This window comes from Vespa velutina, chromosome 5 (assembly GCF_912470025.1).
Source record: "Vespa velutina chromosome 5, iVesVel2.1, whole genome shotgun sequence".
NCBI lineage: Eukaryota > Metazoa > Arthropoda > Insecta > Hymenoptera > Vespidae > Vespa > Vespa velutina.
The window spans coordinates 2,664,359-2,684,043 of record NC_062192.1 but is presented as its reverse complement, the minus strand read 5'-3'; the positions used below and the strand labels follow the sequence as shown (position 1 = coordinate 2,684,043).

General features: G+C 31.9%; 5 protein-coding genes across 9 annotated transcripts; 2 read left to right on the top strand and 3 right to left on the bottom strand.

Annotated features, from left to right (window-relative positions):
- Positions 1–3,771: 3,771 nt before the first annotated feature.
- On the top strand, positions 3,772–7,389 carry LOC124949414 (intracellular protein transport protein USO1-like). Its single transcript, XM_047494414.1, has 2 exons — positions 3,772–5,154; positions 5,221–7,389. Exons 1-2 carry the CDS (start codon positions 3,772–3,774, stop codon positions 7,255–7,257), a joined length of 3,420 nt encoding a protein of 1,139 aa, XP_047350370.1. The 3' UTR covers positions 7,258–7,389.
- A 5,002-nt stretch (positions 7,390–12,391) lies between these two features.
- LOC124949413 lies at positions 12,392–13,192 on the bottom strand. Its single transcript, XM_047494413.1, has 3 exons — positions 13,175–13,192; positions 12,754–13,101; positions 12,392–12,570 (listed from the first exon to the last, which is right to left on the bottom strand). Exons 1-3 carry the CDS (start codon positions 13,190–13,192, stop codon positions 12,532–12,534), a joined length of 405 nt encoding a protein of 134 aa, XP_047350369.1. The 3' UTR covers positions 12,392–12,531.
- LOC124949456 (26S proteasome non-ATPase regulatory subunit 9) lies at positions 12,965–14,626 on the bottom strand. Of its 4 annotated transcripts, none has more exons than XR_007101060.1 (6): positions 14,466–14,626; positions 14,237–14,336; positions 13,987–14,171; positions 13,730–13,823; positions 13,175–13,361; positions 12,965–13,101 (listed from the first exon to the last, which is right to left on the bottom strand). XR_007101060.1 is itself a non-coding variant. In XM_047494482.1 (5 exons), the coding sequence occupies exons 1-5, from the start codon at positions 14,598–14,600 to the stop codon at positions 13,362–13,364; spliced, it is 531 nt and encodes a 176-aa protein (XP_047350438.1). In that variant the 5' UTR covers positions 14,601–14,626; the 3' UTR covers positions 13,347–13,361. The 4 variants fall into 4 exon arrangements, 2 of the variants coding, with proteins under 2 accessions (XP_047350438.1, XP_047350437.1); XR_007101061.1 differs by having other exon boundaries at positions 13,181–13,361; XM_047494482.1 differs by lacking the exon at positions 12,965–13,101 and having other exon boundaries at positions 13,347–13,378.
- A 282-nt stretch (positions 14,627–14,908) lies between these two features.
- LOC124949447 (tetratricopeptide repeat protein 30A) lies at positions 14,909–19,228 on the bottom strand. Its single transcript, XM_047494448.1, has 9 exons — positions 18,893–19,228; positions 18,702–18,767; positions 18,275–18,613; positions 18,077–18,212; positions 17,810–17,974; positions 17,459–17,727; positions 15,747–16,154; positions 15,292–15,676; positions 14,909–15,171 (listed from the first exon to the last, which is right to left on the bottom strand). Exons 1-9 carry the CDS (start codon positions 18,956–18,958, stop codon positions 15,029–15,031), a joined length of 1,977 nt encoding a protein of 658 aa, XP_047350404.1. The 5' UTR covers positions 18,959–19,228; the 3' UTR covers positions 14,909–15,028.
- LOC124949454 (nucleolar protein of 40 kDa-like) lies at positions 16,302–19,166 on the top strand. 2 transcript variants are annotated; one of them, XR_007101059.1, is made up of 3 exons: positions 16,302–16,540; positions 16,617–17,987; positions 18,267–19,166. XR_007101059.1 is itself a non-coding variant. In XM_047494470.1 (2 exons), the coding sequence occupies exons 1-2, from the start codon at positions 16,424–16,426 to the stop codon at positions 17,322–17,324; spliced, it is 825 nt and encodes a 274-aa protein (XP_047350426.1). In that variant the 5' UTR covers positions 16,302–16,423; the 3' UTR covers positions 17,325–18,242. The 2 variants fall into 2 exon arrangements, 1 of the variants encoding a protein (XP_047350426.1); XM_047494470.1 differs by lacking the exon at positions 18,267–19,166 and having other exon boundaries at positions 16,617–18,242.
- Positions 19,229–19,685: the final 457 nt, after the last annotated feature.

The window sequence follows — 19,685 nt, the reverse complement described above, 5'->3', positions numbered from 1 at the left end:
TCCGTCTTTGCCGCAATTACTTCTTCCATCAGAGTCTTATAGCTTACGGAAACCTTATCGAGATCCGATGCAAAAGCGATAGAAGATCTTCTCTCTTGGTCTAACTCTTTCGTTAAAGACTCAAGGATGGTATTCTTTTCGTCTAGCTGCCCCCTCATACCTTTCATAGCTTCCTCACAATCTTTCAGTTTTTTTTCTAGATTCAGCAACTTGTTCTGGGGTGAATCTTCGATCGTTTCTACGTCATCGTAGAAACTCATTGTCATCGACTTATCGTTATCGTTTCTTTTAATACTACTTAACAGAATCTCTTATCTCACTCGACAAATTAAATATAGAATCAAAACGTTGTTGAACTAGAAAAAAAGAATAAACATTTTTCCTAACTTTGAAGAAAAAGGAAAAAGAAAAAAAATAAAGAAGAAGAAGAAGAAGGCAAAGAAAAAACGAGCAGAAGTTTAAATAAAATTGATTCGTCGAGAATAATGAAAAATCAATAGGAATCTTACTTTTGTAGATTGCAGGATCATCGGCAAGATTCTTCAGATATTCATCGATCTCCTCTGGACTTATACCGAGATCTTTCAATAACCGGTAAAGTCGTTCGTTATCTAACTTCAATTCCTCGCAGCCTTTCGAAAGATCAACCATCGTATCCATAGACCTTTCGACGACATCCGCGACCTGCCGGTCCGCCTCTTCACCATTCTTCATCAATTCTCGTAATTTCGCTCTAAGACGATTCAAAGCTGCGCAAGAAGTATCATCTTCCGCTTCAGCCAATTTCAATTTCAGTTCGCTTATTTTCTCTCTAAATCTATAATGAAATTTATTTTAAAACACATATTTTTCATATTTTATTCTTCAACATCATATAATATATAATTATTACTTTATGTTACTATTACTAATAACAGTATACATAATAATAATAATAATATATATAGGTAATATGGATAAATGTTCATCGTTATATAAAATTTAATTAACTCAACTACTTGACATTTTATTAACCTGATGTTAGATAATTAACATAGTTAACGATAAATTACTGTTTCTTTTCAGCAACGAAATGTTCTTTCAACGTTTTCATCTTCTCCCTGACATATATAACCTCCTCTTCAGGATCTTCCCAACACTCACGTTCGGCAAGACTCTCATCGAGATTCTTCAGCTTTTCCTTGAGCTCTTCATTTGCATTTTGTAGTCTTTCGTTCTCTTGGCGATAATGCACAATCAGAGGATCTGGTTTTAACGCGACGTTCGTATCAACGCCTACAAAGCGTTGAGAAATTATTTCGACCAAATCAAATGTTTCTCTAGTCATTTCATAAAAAAGAAACGAATAATCACGGGAGAAACAGGCTAAAATTTGAGAAGAGACAAATAAAGAGAGTGCGAGAGAGAGGAAGAGAAAACGAGTGTCCCTAAGAAAAAAGTTAAGATAAAAATAAAAATAGTTTAAAAACAAAACAAAAAAAAATATATATATATATATATCTTTGTTCAAAGCAACACTCAAGATATGATGGTACCGAATGATTGTAGAGCTTGTTTCAGAGACCTAGTTTCGCTTTCAAGTTGAAGTCTCTCCATCCGCCATTTCTTCATTTGGCAGCGCATTACTGCAAGCTTTTTTAAGGCAAACGAAAGATCCCGGATCTCTGACTCCTTCGAATTATCATTGAAAGGATCATAGATGCAACAACAGCATGGCTCGCTCGGTGAATGTAAGGAAATACGAGACGGTGGTATGTCGCATCCACACGGACAAACACCTGGGTTCGCCATTCTTTTTTAATCAAAAAAAAAAAAAAAAAAAAAAAAAAAAGAAGAAAGGAAAAATATTAAAGAAGGAGTTAAAATAAAAAAGAGAAAGAAATTTTTTAGGTTACGCCCTCACACTTCAGATATTTTTTATTGCTCTCAGTGTCGTCGAATCACCGATGCGAGTGAGTTGCACGAGAATTTTAAGTTATCATGGAAAAAGCCTAAGACACTACGTCGCTACGAAACTATGTCGGCATGAGTAACTTTTTCGATATAAACTTAAGATTAAATCTTAGGGATTCCTTGACGTCAATCAAATATAGGCGTTATCCTTTTATTATCGATTAACAATGTCGATTGATCGATAACCTCGATTTTTCATATTCATGAACTCTTTTAATACGATTTAATCATAAAAAAAAAGATTATATCAGTATGTCAATAAAAATATGGTATCTTAATGAAGGATATAATAAAGGAAATTATCTTATAATAATAAAATAATTTCAAATCAAGCTCTACAAATAATTTAGAGATATTCAGAAATAGATATTAATCATCTTTTAATTAATTGTCTTTGCCAAATTATAAAATATGAAGTATAATTAAATGTAAAAATATATTGACGTATCAGATAGTAAAGTTTAATCTGTGTTAATTTCTTTCATCGTCATTAAATTAATTACCTTTTTTCAAAAATCCTATATCATGCGCCGTCCGAAGATCTTGGATATAATGAAATAATGTTTGTTAAAAATTTGGTTTAAATCGAGCAAGGAATCAAAGAAACGTCTCATTCTTAAAGAACAAAATTTCATCATATCTGATTGTGAGTGGGGCAATTAAAAAGGCCTGAAAAGTTTCTCTCTTTCGACTCGAAGGCGCCTATAGTGCCTTTTCATCCCTCGAAAAATCATACTCTCTGGTTCTCGAGAACGTAACTTTCCTCATTTCTCCGAACGAAGAATTATATCGACGTTTGCGACACAGTGACTTCGCGTTAAATTCTCTTCGCTTCATTGAACACGCTCCTTCTCGCAATTTCTCGTTATACTATCGTCTCTTATAACGCGATCCGATATCGAGTAACTTGGAAAACGATACCCTCGTTCCTTTGCTTTCGAGAGCTTCGAGAGTACTTTGAGTCATGTCCGATTACATCGAAGATCTTATCGAACGGTATACATCGTCAATTAAATTCTATCAGTAATTGCGAACGACGAAGAAAATGTTTTCTACGTGTAAAACATATACGTGAGTGATAAGTATATAAATTAATGTGTTCTCAATTGATTTTTCTTTTAAATAATAATAATCGATCGATTATCATTAACTATCAGAGGAGAACGAGATGTAATAAGATCGATGATCGAACTTTGTTTTCAACGTATTATACGAAACTTCGGGCATTTCTATCAAAATCACTGGTCAAAAGTTATAAATTCAAGCGTATATAAATTCTCTCTCGTAGGAGAGAAGAAAAGTGTCGCTAAAGAGTCACAATGCATCGTCGTTCGAAAGTGAATCTACCATCGAAGCGAGCCGATTTCATTTTTAACAATTTAACAGCTACGAATTGACGTCAATGATCGAAGAAATGCGAAGTATCCCTGATATCATCGAGGTTGCTCGTTTCTCTAATCTCCCAGAACGTTAATCATACAAGTATTTAACCGGGGAAGGAAGAGAGAATTTAAAAAGTAATTAATTTCGAGTAACACTTAACCCTATCGATTTGAATTCAAATAAAGGAAATAAATTCACGGAGAGATACGACAGGAATTGTGAGTTCTCGCGAGAAATCATTAAAGGAAAGTAAAATAGTCGTTGTTCGCAAAGAAGAAAGAAATAAAATTAAAACATTTAACCTTCAAAGATTATTAATAAAACTTCGTCGAGATGATCACACGAGACTGACGAAAAGAAGAACGCAGAAAAGGAAAAAGAAAAAAAGAAAAAAAATAAATAAATAAACTCACTGAAACTACGAAGCAATTCAAAATGTCTACTAAAAGTGGCAATAGCTTCGAGATGAAAATAAGTAATTTAAGAAATGCATTGGCCGAAGCGGAGAACGATATAACGCGAGGGACTGCGTGCAAATTGCGAGACAATATCGTTAAGATTAAAGAGAAATTCGCCAATGAGAAAAAGCGTCTTAATAATGAGATTCAACGATTGAAGAGACGAGTTCGAGAAGCCGAAGAGAAACGATGGAATGGCAATGAGCATATCGAGACTATCGGGCAATTAAAATCGAAATTACGAGAATTTGCAAGTGGCGATCGTACAATGGAGATCATTTTTAAGGATATCATAGGTAGAGTTGCTGTAACGGTGCCAAATCTCTCAGAGGAATTAGTGAACGCCAACGAGGATCTTTACAAATCGAATTGCGAGAACGGACAATTGCGTTACGAGATCGATAAGATCAAAGCCATGTTAAGAATCAAAACCGGCGATCCAGAAAATTATCGTAAGAGGATCATTGAATTCCAAAATATTTTGCGACGATTAAAAATGAACGTGGATTATCTTAAGAAAAATCTCGACGTTAGTTCTTGTAATAATAGTTTCGACCTTTGGAAGTATATGAAAATAATTGGAATGATCGATAAGACGATGAACGAATTGGGAAACAAACTGAGAAACGATCGACGTGCCCTTATAACTACTGGCAATCCTGATTGCTTTCGTTACGTAACGAAGATTGTCGAGGTTCGATTGATCCTAAGACAATTGCACGAGGAATTAGAGAATTCTTTAATTCTCACGGAAAAATGTAAAGACGAGAAGAAATTGAAAATAAAGAAGGATTACGTTAAAAGTGTAGAAATGTTAGAAAAAATTATCGAACAAACGAACATCGAGCTTGCATACTTGAAGATCGAGCCCGTGGCTAACTGTAAACTAGGTGGTACTAGCTGTCTCGAGTACTTTAAGAGATTAACAGAGTTGGAAGAGACATTGAAGAGATGCAAAGGAAAGATCAGCGAATTTGATACAAATCCAAATGAAGATAATCCACGAACATCTCAGCCGAAAACGCTCGGAGAATTGAAAAAACTCATCGACGAATTGTGTTCTCAATCGAGGGATCTAGAAGGTACCATTTATTCTGGCAACGACACGAAATTATTGGAAAGAATCGAAGAACTGGAAGAATTGTTGGTCAAGTCGAAAGTCGAATTATCGAATAAAGAGGAAATCATGAGTGTATTAAAGGAAAAACTCGAATGGGGTAAAAAGGAATTGGAGAAAACGAGAGAGAAAAATACGAATCTTAGCAAGGAGATCGACGAATTCGATAAGGATTCGAGAAATCGGCTGGAAGAGATGCGACGAATGAAGGCCGAATTGAATAATTCGACAACACAATTACAGGTAACGATTCCTTAATCGTATATATCTTACTTCGTATAAATGTTCATTATTTATGTCTTACTATAGAATCTACGGAACGATAAGAAGAATTTATTTACGGAAACCGAAAAAATGAATAAACTGTTGAAGGAAAGAAACGAGGAATTGTCTACAATTCGTGCGTCGAAATTGAAACTTGAGAGAAATCTAGAAGCAGTATCGAAAGAATTGAACGAAGAATTGAAGAAGTCAATGCAAACGTCGGAGAAAGAAAATTTGCGTGAACAATTAGAACGTAAATTGAATGAAGCGAGAAATACGATAAATGATCTGAAAGAGAAGCTCGATATGATGAATTCTGAAAGTAAAAAGATCGAGCTCGACGTCGTACGTTTAACTTCAGAAAACGAAATGCTGAGACAACGATCGAGTGTGATGGAAGAGAATCATGAAGAATACAAATTGCTGTTATCTAAACATGCAACTTTAGAAACTAAAGTTGATCGTTACGATAAAGAAAATAACAAACTGAAGGGTGAAATCTTAGAACTGGGAGCCGAAAGAAAGTCAATTAAATCAATGATCGACGAATTGAATATGAAAAATAATTCGCTTTTGGAGCAAGTGGCGAAATTCCAAATAATTCAGTCATCGTTAGATGAGGAAGCGAATAATTGGAAAATACGCTCGAACGAGATTGCAAGTGTCCTTGACCGAACCAACGAGAAGCTCAAAGATCTTCAAACGGAAAATTCAACGCTCAGCAACGATCTAAATGCATTGACCATGAAGAATAACGAAACGGAGGCTCTAGTACGCGTGATCTCAACGGAAAAGAATCACCTGATGATGCGTACAAAGGAACTCAATGAAGAAAACTTCACGTTGAAGGATCACCTGAATAAAACGAAAACCGAATGTGAATATCTTTCCGTGGAATTGAATAAGTCGAGAATCGAATCTGACGATGCGAAATCTAGGAATTCCGAACTGAGGAGAACAGTCGAAGAATTGCATGGGAAATACAACGAAATGAGGAACGAGTACAGAATACTTGATAATCATGCGAAAAGTCTGCAAGTTAGCAACGAAGCTTTACGTTCGGAGAACGAAGCGTTGAAAGCTCGTTCGAACGAGTTCCTCGAACAACTGCAAAACTTGGAATTCAACGAAGAAGACGATACTAGGTTGTACGAAAACGAGGAGACAAATGAGAAAAAAACTATGGAATATGAAAGATCAGCTGATAAAATCAAGGGCAAGGGCAAGTCAAAGAAGAAGAATGACACGAAAAAATTGAGACTAGCGAACGAAAGTTTAAAATTAGAATTGACTAATTTAAGAATCGAAAATACGAAGATCAAAATCGAATTGGCTCGAATTAAAAGCAATACACGTAGAGACAAACGTTCCGATCATTTGGAAATCATGGAATTTCGAAGAGTTTCTATGAAAAGTCAAGAGAGCGAAACTCAAGTCGAGCCAAATTCTCAACAACTTGTATCGCCAAGCGAGACAAATCAGGAGACTTTAACACCTGGTCTTGATTTAAAAGAAAAGTTTGATACATTGACTAACATTCTCTCGAGAATGAAGATTGTTAACGGTGCTTTGAAAGCTGAAATTGATATTTTGCGAGATAGCATGCACGCTGCGATCACTGATAAAGACAAAACCGTCAATGAGCTTCGCCGTGCTCTCGATGAACTGAAAGCTCTTAAGATCGAGTTGATAAAGCTCAGAGACGAGAAGCAAACTCTCGGAATACGATTGGACGAGGCTCGGCAAGAAGTGAATAGCCTGAAGATTGAAAAAATCGCTTTGAAGGACGAACTCACGGTCCTTAGAAAGACAAACTCTGATCTTAGGACGAAAGTTGGCGATTTACAGAATTCTTACGAAAAACTGAAAACGCTTGATGCAAGATTGGAAAACAAATTGATGGGTACATTGAAGAACGTCAATAAGTATACCGTCTCGGTTGAGAACTCGCACGACTTTGAAAACGAACTCAATGGTATCCTTAAGGATTATACGTTGATGAAGGAATCTTTGGGTATCCTCAATTTTAAATTCGATGATTGTAAATTTGCTCAAGGAGAAAGTAATAATTTTTTAAAATAAATACATATCCTAAAAATTATAAGAAGAAAAGCTTATTTTAACAATAATGCTCGACCTAATGTCCACCAACTTCAATATGAAGATTTCGAAAGATCTCATAATGAATGAACTAATCTCAAGTCTTTCTTATGTTCCCAGAAAATGTAACATTTCTTGAATATTAACTAAATATCATTAAACACGTCTTCTGTAGTCTCGGTGTCTAGACTTCTGATTAAGATAAATTGTAAACGTTGATACATATTTTGATCGTATAAAATTAATCGCATTTCGATTCACATTTTAGATGACATTTAAGATATATATTTACGTTTATATAAATGTATATGTTAACTGTAAGGACAACTATATAACTTAGATTTTCTTGCACCGGTGACTCTCGAAATGAGAAAATTAACAGCAAAATGCGTTAATAATGGCCGAATAACCAAGAAGATATCGTCCACGAGCTGGTAATATATTAATCGCTTTAGAACATCCCAGGGTCGTTGCGGAGACGTTATCGCGTTCCACTAAAATTCTACCGCGAGATTATTTCGACAAAAAGACGAAGCTCGCTCGCTTTGCGACATAGTTCCTGGCCATCTATCATTTCTCCGGAGGGTAGAAGCAGAGAGGAGAAGCAGAGAACGGCAACGACGTGGCTTACTGAAAATACTTTTCAGACGTAATTCCGTTACATCCTTGACCACATTTTCCTTGCGATCTTCAAGCCACGATCTTAAATCTTCCAGAAACTATCAGAATTCTCTTCTACATGAATGATACTCGTTAAGAATGATACCCATAGATTTTACATTGCCAAAAAAAGAAAAAAAAAGAAATTGCGAGCATACTTTTCACTATCAACAAAATAATAATCTTCATCGATGTTGATCTTTCAAATAATTAAATATATGAAAACGATTCAAGCATTTCAACGAATTCATTAATTATCTGAAAAAATAAAAAAAAAAAAAAATCCATGAAATGATATGCACTATATACATATAGTACATACACATACACATATCTTGTTCGTAATTTTAACCTCGTACAATTTATGAAAATGATTTCAATGTTAGAAAAGATTCATTACATCGGCTTATATATAGCTTATAAACGATAAAGAGAAGAGTTTACGGATATACGTGCACGTAGATGAAGCGAATAGATAACTAGGTAGCCGTAAATACGATGATAGTGTACGATGGTATTATAGATGGTACGTGTACGTACGCATCTATACATAAGATGTATGTATACGTATATGTTAGAAGGACATGCCTTCGGCATGCCTCGACCAAAGTTATTACAAGGCGGATCCTACGGGTAGGAAATGTCACGCGACTGGTCGCTTTGACATTCCTCCACATCGTAATGTCATCTTGTAGACATCTCTGTTGGCCCTCTCATCATACACGATCTTTACCATTGATCGATCGAACATTTTTAATCTTATTAATTGATCCAAAGATTACAATTGAAAATAATTTCAATTCTGTTTATATTAATCGATCGATAAAATGATTATCCTAATCCAAAGTATCATCCATATAAATTTTATTTTAACGATAAGTATAATACAATTTTTAATTCAATTTAACTTTCTCCTCTAAAAAAGATTAATTTGAAAATCTGTAAAATGATCGATTTCATATGGGACGACTTTTTTGTGATCGTTTTATTTTTTCACGATCTCGGAATGGATTTCGATCTAATGTTTCACAGACGGGAAAAAGATTCGAAATCACGTTACGAGTTGTACGTGAATAATCCCCTCACAGAATGAATATTGCCGAAAAATTGAAATCGGATGGAAGTCCCTACATCCTTCTATATACTTTTTTATTTGCCGGAACGAACGAAATTCTCCACTTTCGCGAGAGCTAAAAATACATTAATCGTTGAAACGCCATCCGATTCAAATCGTTTTCGTTTTTTTTTTTTTCTTTTTTCTTTTTTTTTCTTTTTTTTCGAAGCAGTAGCAGTTTCCAAAAGGAAAAAAAAAATTGGAAGGAAAAAATGGCTAAGGTTGTTCATCATGTTTTATAATGGTTTATTCCATGAATCCAACAGCAATGAATCCAGGCGTATCGATTTTAATAAATAAAGTCTGATTTTAAAGATGAAAGTTTAACTATATCAGGGCATATCAAAAAAAAAAAAATCGTATTACAAAAAAATATATTGTAAATCAAAGTATCATATTTAATGCGTTCTTTATTTCCATTTATGACTATATTTTTCAAAATAAAGAATGCAACTGCGAATAATTAATGGCCGAATGGCTGCATATTTTAATAATCTTTTATTTCTAATTTTAATTAAACTATTAAAGTATTTACATTTTACATTGTTAATCATATTTCAATAGATAAATAGATTAAATAAAATTCTAAAATAATTTTATGACTATTGCGCACGGAAATATATATATGTAAATCTTTATATACTACTTTGTCGATAATAATCTTTACGAATATTATCTATTGGTAAGAAAATTATTTAATTACATAATGATAGACAACGTATTCATACAGGTGTATAAAACTAAAAATAAAATACATATAACAATAAGAAGAATCTAAAACAAAATTGTATTATTTATTATTATCTTCTGACATGAAGTGTCGGATATTTCCAGGGAGAATATTTATTATTCTTATAAATAATTATTTACGTAATTATGGAAAATCCATAAATAAACATAGTTAAATAATAAATAAGAGCATCTATTTCTCATCATGAATAATTATGAAAAAAGGTCGTTATCGTCATCATCTGACGAACTATCATTACCTGCCAATAGAACGTAATCGAATGTAAAAGCATTTATTAGAAAATTTTTAAAAAAGTTCGAGCATAGAAAAGTCGTCGATTAAAGGACAATGGATATTTTTGTATCCTTCTCTCTCTCTCCCCCCCCCTCCTTCCCTCTCTCTCTCTCTCTCTCTCTCTCCATTTCTCGCTTCTCACGTTTACCTTCCATTGTCTCCATTTGCTTAATGAACATACTAGAGTGACCGCACCTTATCGTAGCCAAAGGAGGCGTATTTCTGCAACGAGTTAACGCGCGAACGTATTCTCCGTGACACTAAAGGAGAGAAAGAGCGAAACAGGCCACTAATTAGCAAAGCTCGAGATGACAGTGGGAACCTTCCTGAGCGCGTTTACGCACGTAGTAGTTGGCAACTGGCGTGTATCAAAGGTCGAATAGGGCCGGATGGGTTGATGTTCGTCGGATACGACGGCAAGTAGCCAAACTTCCTACTCCGAAATCGCATTAACCTGAATAACGAAGATAGAAATAGAAATAGTTAGAATAGATGAAGAAAGATAGAAAAAGAACTTAACAATAATAACTAAACGTTTTATTGTCTTTGGTTCATTATATTATTAGATTTATTATCTCTAATAAATCATCCCAAAAAAGAGGAAATAGTAGAATATTCGACCGCTTGGACCAAACGTCAATATCTCTGAAAGGCGATATAATTCAAATATGACGTCCTAAGCCATACTTCTTTCTTCAATAAGCTATGAATAGCTTCAACCTAAGAGTTGCATTCTAATAAAAAATCGATCTCAAGAAGTTTTTTTCGTTTGATCGTATATACTCTTTCCATATTTACTATGTGAACGTATGCATAGCACGAAGCAATGATAATGTATGTGGGATTTATTCGATCCATTTTTTCCTTATATATTCTTATCATTTATCTTATATATTTACAATACCTTTCCCCTAGAAGAAATAACATTTTAGAATGAATTTCAGATATTTCAGTATTTCTATTATCTAAAATCATTATAAATTAACACAAATTTATTACGAACGAAACTATTCATTATGATATACGTTCTTTTATTAACTAACTAATTCATAATAATGTCATATAATTATGTGTATTCGTATGATATCGAGATAACATTTTCGATACAGTACAAGTATTGCAGTCATACGATAATGCAATGATCGTTTGTTTGTAAGAAAAAAAAAGAAAAAAAAGAAAAAAAGAAAGAAACAAAAATTCCAAGAAGTATCGAAGTCTTTACAAATACATGATTATTTTTACTAGTTATTATCAATACAAAATGATTCGTACGAAATGTTAGAAATTTGTTTGACCGGAACCGTTAGATTTTTGATAATGATCTCTTTTTAAATTAAAAAATAAAGAAGAATTCGAAATGGAGAAAATCGTGAAGGCAGATGGATTTCTTCACGCGATCCACGTGCCGTGGCTAAGGCTAACCGAGCTTTAATTGCAGCGAATCGCCGTAATTACAGAATGCTTGCGCAAGCCCTTTTTCACCTTGTTCAACTACGTGGCGCGCAAGTTCCATGCAATGTTGAACGCAACCCCCTCCCCCCAAAAAAAAAGAAAGAGAGAAACGGAACGATGAAGGGCGTTCACCCTTTTCGTTCTTGATCCGAACGAAGCGAGTGGAACTCTAACAAAACGAATCTCGATTGCTTGGCGCTTTTATTCGACTGAACAAAAGTTTGTGAGAGGGATAACAATGTACTACGAGGCAGTATTATTCTAGAAACCAAACAAAAAAATAAATCATTTTGAAATAAATTAAATTAAGTTAGATGAATTCTCGGTGTTAAATATAATCGAGATCGATAAATAAAAATCGATTCATTCGATTTATAAAATAGAATTATATTTTTTCTTAATTAACTTATATCTCGTTAATATACATTCATCGTTTTATTCTACTTCCTACGATCATCATTTTTTATCTTTTCGAAAAAAAAATCCTACTGAATGACACGCCCATTCATGGATATTAATGGGATATTTCGGTATCTACATATTATATACTTCATACGTAATCCAATGGCATTGACGTAACAATTTTACGTTTACGCTAATAGTTTATCGAGCGTAACATATCTATATTTAGCATTTTACTTCGGCCTTATCAAAGATTTATCCGATCTACGTATTCTTCGCGTTATAAAAAGAAATAAATCTAGAATTCTATAGAAACGAATTTAATATCAAAAACTATCATCGGAAATTAACTTACGAAATTAATTCGATAGAAAATTAAATACAAGTTATATTTATATATATATATATATATACGATGAGATTTATAAGGAGAATGAGATTTTTGGAAGAAAGCTAAATAAATATTTTATCTTTAATATCATTTGCGTTTAATAACTCTCACTACAAAGCACTTTATACATATTCAAAATATATATACCAGCATAATTATTTTACGAATGCCAATCCATCCTCCATCGAGAACTTTATAGACCTTGTGATGCTTTTATTCATTTTGAAAATCTGTACTCCTGCGCCAAGTTTTCTATAAAAAAAAAAAAAAAAAAAAATTGATAGTATTCAATATTCTAAATAAATATAAAGATGATATAGTGTCAAAAAATATGTAATGTAAAAGTCAAATAGACATTCCAAAATATATTCATTTTATTAAATAAATCATCATTCACAATTATATTTACTCATACATAGATTATAAATAACTCACGTAATTACGAAGCTGCTGTCTAGTTTGTGATAAACGTTCAGCATTTACATTTTCAGCATCGTTTTTCAGAACTTGTGGATTTCTATTCCCGTTCGAATCAATAGTTTCGTTGCGTGAGATTGTACCACCGGCATTCAAAGCAGTTAATTCCTGCTCACCAGGATTCACTGTGACTACGTTCGCGTAAACTTCGGCTGATTCATCATTTTTCCAAACTTGTAATAGCGTTTCAGTATTATAAAACGGATAGACAGCATAAACGAACGTCAAGGGTAACGAATTAGATTGTTCGAGCGACGTAGATTCGCATGATACCCCAAAGACGAAAACAAATAGACAAAATGCTACCTGTATTAAAAATAAATTTCCTTGAATAATACTATTCCAATAGAAAAAGCAAAAATACAAAAATACAACTTACGATCACCTGGGTATTCATTTTGCTGATACTACTTCCCATTAACTAACTTTCAACAGAGTTATTTCCATTATATACTATGCTGACTGTTAAGGAATGCTGACTAGAAACTCACTTAGATGGATTATCTTTATCAAGTTACAATGCCAGCGACCAAAGCTCCTTCCAAGGATTACATCATCGTTAAGTACTACCAAAGAAATTTATCTATATCCGTTATTAAATGCACAATGTAACAATGAAGGAATTAAAATGCAAAATAGCATAAAAATTATATTTATGAATATTAATTTATTGCCAATTAAAATACGCATAAAAATAGCTTTATATATATGTATATATATATATATATATATATATATATATATATATATATGTATGTATAAGTATAATCATCAGGTTTCTTATAGTTTATAATAATAATTTATCTTTCAACAACTTCTAGAGGTATTACATTACATCCCAGTAAACCATTGCCATCCCAAGGACGTGGTATTAAAGTCAGGGCCAAGATACTTGATCCACGCTTAAGTTTTATATCCAAAGACTTATACCTACTGTGTTCTACTAATGTCGCGATATCCTTTAAGGTCTTAAAATTTCCATAATTAATAGAGCCAAATTCTATTATTAGATCGTCGACTTGAATCCCCTATAATAAAAGAACATATCACAAATCATTGTTATGTTGAATCTAATTAATAATTCTAATCGTTTGTGTAATAATATTGCATGATTATATTAATATAATTAATTTTGTTCTTCATATAAAGATAATCAATTTTTTTTCTTCATAGTGTCATCATTATACTCACTGCTACTTCAGCTGGAGAAGAAGGTGACACCAAATTTACTCTCAGGAAAGGTTCTGTTGAAAATGGTTCTTCAATGTCGCTGGTTGTTGCTGTGGGCTCCTCTGGTTGATTCTCAAAAATAGAATGTACTTTATGTAAACCTTCTTCTATCTTTTTCATCAATGCTTTATGATCATTTGTAAGGCCTAAAAAGAATCCAAAATAATCAAATTCCGTAATTGATTATAATACTTTCAAGTATTTTACATACATATTATCCGATGCCTTGCATGTCTGACTTGATATACGTTGATATCCTGTCTTGGATACCCCTCAGAATCCACCAGAGGATCATCCATACCCACATGGTTCTAAGATGTATAATTAATTTATTTAAGAATAAGACATATTATCCTACTTGAAGTACAAGTTTTTTTTTTCATACAAAAATATTATCTTTGACATTTGTTATATAAAATAATATATTTAATGATACATACGCTATCTAATACATCTCTCAGCGCGCGTATATCGGATTCAATTTTATCTCTATCTTTTATAAACCGAAGGACCTCATCTTTTGCTTCTTGAAGTTCCATATCGACCACCATTTTGCTTTTTTCTCTTGTTTTCATCTACGCTGTAGTTATCAACCGTCGGCAAACGTTTATGCGCATGTCCATTTAAAATCTTCAACAAAATTATAAAGGACGTTTCTAGAAATATTTAAAAAGATTTCCTTGATTTTTCACCTTTTTACGTATAAATAATAATATTAATATATAATCCTGTTTCTAAGATAAAAAGTTAAAAAATATAATTTTATAAAGATTAAAACATAATCTTCTCATTAACATATGAATGTACATATGAAAAATTTTTTGTTATACATAAATTATAATAGATATTGTTACTGAGGTATAAACCAATAGAATAATACTTATTGTCTTTTTAATAAATACATTTTATTTTTGCACTTAATATCTATATTCAATCCAGACATAAAAAATATCTAAAGCATTTACATATATTTTATATTTTATATTTTATAACATGTATACCTTTAAGACGTTTGTAGCTTTAGAAACAATGACTTCAAATACCTTGCTTCATATATAACAGTTCGTATTCCTTGAGGTGGTACTGTTAGAATATCTTGCATATCAAATGGTTGTTCTATTACAGTAGGTATATCTCGTCCATAAACTAAACAATAATTATAAAATAATAATGCTAAAAGTATGATAGGATATATATATATATATATATATATATATATATGTTTATAATTAATTGTAACTTTTATATAAAAAATGAAGCTCAAACCTTCACAATGTTCCAGAAACTGAATACATTCTTGTAAAGTGGAATCTTTTAAAACTACTAGTTGTTTAGCTAATTGTTCTAGGAGAGAGAGAAAACATCTTTTTGCATAGAACCAAGTATCTGTTCCTAGTTTCTTATTATAAGGTTCTAAGCTTTTCATCACTCTAGATATGCCAAATTCATAGTTGCCTTTTGAACAATATAAAGTTCCAATCACCAAATTTACAATACATAGATGAAATAACTTTTTATCTTGATCTTCAAACGATACTGCCTCTTCTTCTTTTTCAATTTTCTTCATTAGTTCTTCAGCATCTGCATTTTGAGATGTCATAATGTAACTTACGCATAAATTTGCCAATACTATAGCGCTTGTATCTAAAATCTATAAAATGAGATATGAAATTTTATTATATTGTCATATGGAAAAGTAATTTATTTTAAAAGGCACAAACATTATCATATTTTTTTCTGACAATCGGTTCATAAAAACCTGTTGCTTCCTTAAATTTATTTTCTTGCATAAATAAAGTATGTGCTACGTTTAACTTCCATACATCATGTTCGTTACAAAATTCAACGCTCTTCCTAAAAATTTTCTCTACTTGTACATAATTCTCTCTGTCCCAATATATTTTAGCTTGTGCCATTAGAACAGGTACATATCTATCTAATGCTTCTTCATAATCAGTTACAGCTTTTTTAACAGCACTATCATCATGATTTAATCTTGCTTCTTGAACCTGTTTAGTTGCCTTTCGCAATGTCTCAGTATGTTTGTTTGCAAGATCATCGAATTTGCGATACGCTTCTTCCGGCGAAGTTTGTTGCGTAATTAATGCATCCAGGAAATCATATAAATACTAAAATGCAATAAAAAAATCGAATCATATAATAAATAAATCTCTTTTTTATAATACGTATAAATACAAAGATAGATAAGAAAATGTATTGAATATTATTCAGTACTAGGTGGGTACCACAATTTATTGATACGGCACTATACTTCTATGTTGTGATAAATCCTAACCTATATTTCTTGTTATTTATCGATTTGACATGGGTTAAAATAGTAGGTTAAGAACCGTCAAATCGTTCGAAGAAAATATAACATAGAAGCATATATATAAATATGGTAAATTGTGAGGTAAATCAAATATTTCTTGGCGAAATTGCTGCCGTTCAAAATTACGGTGCTTTCGTAAGAATACCTGGATGTTCGCAACAAGGATTGATACATAGATCACAGGTATCATAAATTTTAATATCAATTATTCCAATATATTATAATATAAATAAAATTATAATAATAAAAACTTTGTCAGGTTAGTTCGGGTCACGTCGACGATGTTACAGAAATTTTACAAAAAGGAGAAAGAGTATGGTGTAAAGTTATTTCGGTGAATGACGATGGTAAAATTGGATTATCTATGAAACATGTTAATCAAGGAAATGGTACTGACTTGGACCCTAATGGAGTCGAATTACAAAGAGATATGCAAAAGAAAAAAGCCTATGTTCCGCAACAACGAAAAACTATTCAATTAGAAGCTGTTTTTAATACAACATGTACAAAGTGTGGGACGCATGGACATTTGGCTAAAGATTGTTTTGTGCCGCCTAATGGAAAGAAGTATGAGTTAATACCAGAGGTAGAAGATGTATCATCTATTCCAAAGACACAGGATGAGCAAGAAGATAAGAAGATAGAAAAAACGGAAAAAGCAGAAAAGACAGAAAAGACAGAGAAGAAACATAAAACAAAAAAATCAAAAAAAAGAAAGAAATCTAAGAAAAGTAAGCAGCATACTGATGACAGTAGTTCTGATAATGAGCAAACAACAAAGAAAAGTAAGAAGAAGAGATCCAAAGATCATAAGCAAAAGAAAAAAAAGCGTAACAGCAGTACCAGCGATACAGATTCTAGTGATAGTTCTAGTCAGAATATTAAAAGTTACAAACGGAAGCACTCGGATAGAACCGAAGTACGAGCAAAAAAGTGCAAACATTCGAAGGAAAAGCATACAAATTAAATTCATCTTATCTGAATGCTTATTACATTAAGATTTTTGTAGTATACAGGTGTGATAGTTGCTGTCATTATTATTACAAAGATCATGAAACTATAAATATTACAATAAAGATGTACAATAATATTATAACTTACCGGTGTCAAATACTTGTATGTTAAATGTACATTTTCAGCTAAAACATCTGCTGCTAAATCATAATATTGATATTTACAATATAGCAATAGTACATTAGCAAACGTTTCAGGTGGAAAAGGATTTTGTTGTAATAAGAATTGTAATTTTTCGAACCCTTCGCTCGGCTTTGTATCCATATTTAATAATGCTTGATTATGTAACGTAACGGCATCTAATTCTTCTTCAGAACGAGGAGGCATATCCGTCAATGCTTCTTTAGCAGCTTCGTCTTAAAATCAAAGCGTAATTAAAACAATGTACTTTTACCATTTAATTATATGTTATTTAACAATTAATTTTAATGCAATTACAATTTTGCAACTGGTATTCTATAGCAGCTTTTAGATTAAAAGCTTCTGTTAAAGCTGTTTCATGAAGAGTAAGCGTGTTTCCAACACTACGAACTTCAATACCTTCTGTTGCCATACCCACGCCTAGTTCCGGATGTTCTCTAATTCCTTGCTCAATGATATCAGCTATAGAAAAAAAGTATGGAATAAATTCAATTGCAAATATTTTATCAATAGACATATAATTTAATGATAATTTGATAATTTAAAATGAACACTTTATTATACCAATATGTTTTAAAGAAGCTGCATATTCTTTTAGTTTGAAATAAGAGAGAGCAACATTATAGGACAAATGAGGTTTAAATCCTGTAATTTGTAAAGCATTTGAGAATTTTTTTAAAGCTTGTTCATATTCCTCTTCCTGGAAGAAATACAAAACGTTCATGTACAATTTTATTTCTTTTTTATGTTTTAGAGTTATACCTTGTATAGCAGACATCCCAAATTTACTTCTGTATCCACATCATCGAGTGGACATTGATCTACAAGATTTTTTGCAGCTACCATATCTTCTTGGCCATACTTTATGGCTGCTTGTAACTTCTTTACTTTATATTCTAAATTACTTGAATCAATGATAGTCAAAGAAACTGTCCAAGCCTCTTGATACATACAAGCTTGATGCAAAGATTGAGCATGATAAAGCTTATATATATTTTCTTCTGGACATATTTGAACCAATTTTTCGTAACAGGTAGCTGCTGCCGCAAAGTCTTGCATATAAAAATGACAATGAGCAAGAAGCGATAAACAAGGTCTGGACTGCAAAAAAAAAAGTCATATACACACATAAAATCATTTATTTACAGCAGATAACAAAAGATACATATAAAAAATCAACAGGCCCTACATCAGGATGAGATTCAAAAAGGGTCGTTAACACTTTGATTGTATCTCCATATCGCTGTTCCTTGATCTATAATTTTAATTATATTTATAACAATTAATTTTAATCCATTAATCATATAAAAATAAAAAGGTCACATAAATGCTTTTAAAATATGGATAGGATGCAAGAAAGAAAAAAAAAAAAAGATCTACCATAGAATAAATTGTTTTCGTATATTCTCCGTCTTTAATATATACATTTTGTATAAAAGTGTTCATTTGAAATATTTCAAGTAAAAATTATAACACTGAACACGTAGCTATACGAAACGTTAATACATGAAATGATCGTGTCACGTGCATTGTTTTGACGGACATAGACCGCGTTGTCATAGTAATACAAATTATCGCCCCCATATCATTCAGCAAGTTTATTTCTCACACCATGATGCAATGTGCTACATAAATGCATACGTGTGTATGTGTGTATATATATGTATATATATGTATATTTATATGTATATATATATGTGTATATTTATATGTATATATATATATGTATACATGTATTATATGGATATATATATGTATATACATATGTATGTATATATATATATATATATATATACACATCGACAGTCAATAATAGCCTACAAGTCAATTTCATACCGTTAAGAGAATATTCCATATCCAATCTTATCCTATCAAATATATATAGCAAAAAATATAATTGCGTATTAGAAATATTCATATATCATTATTTGAAACATAACAATCGATTAAAAACAATATTTCTCAATATATGAAAATAATGGACCTGATAAAAATTTCAAAGCCGAATATATTCATGTAGTTCTTCTCATATTAAGTAAATATTGTTTTTTTTAACGAATACTTTTACAATGAGCCAAAATAATCTCTTATTCATGGGCATATCTGCGGATACTTTGTATCAAAATAGATATATAAATTTTTCTAATAAATAAGCATTTTTTTTTTTTTTACA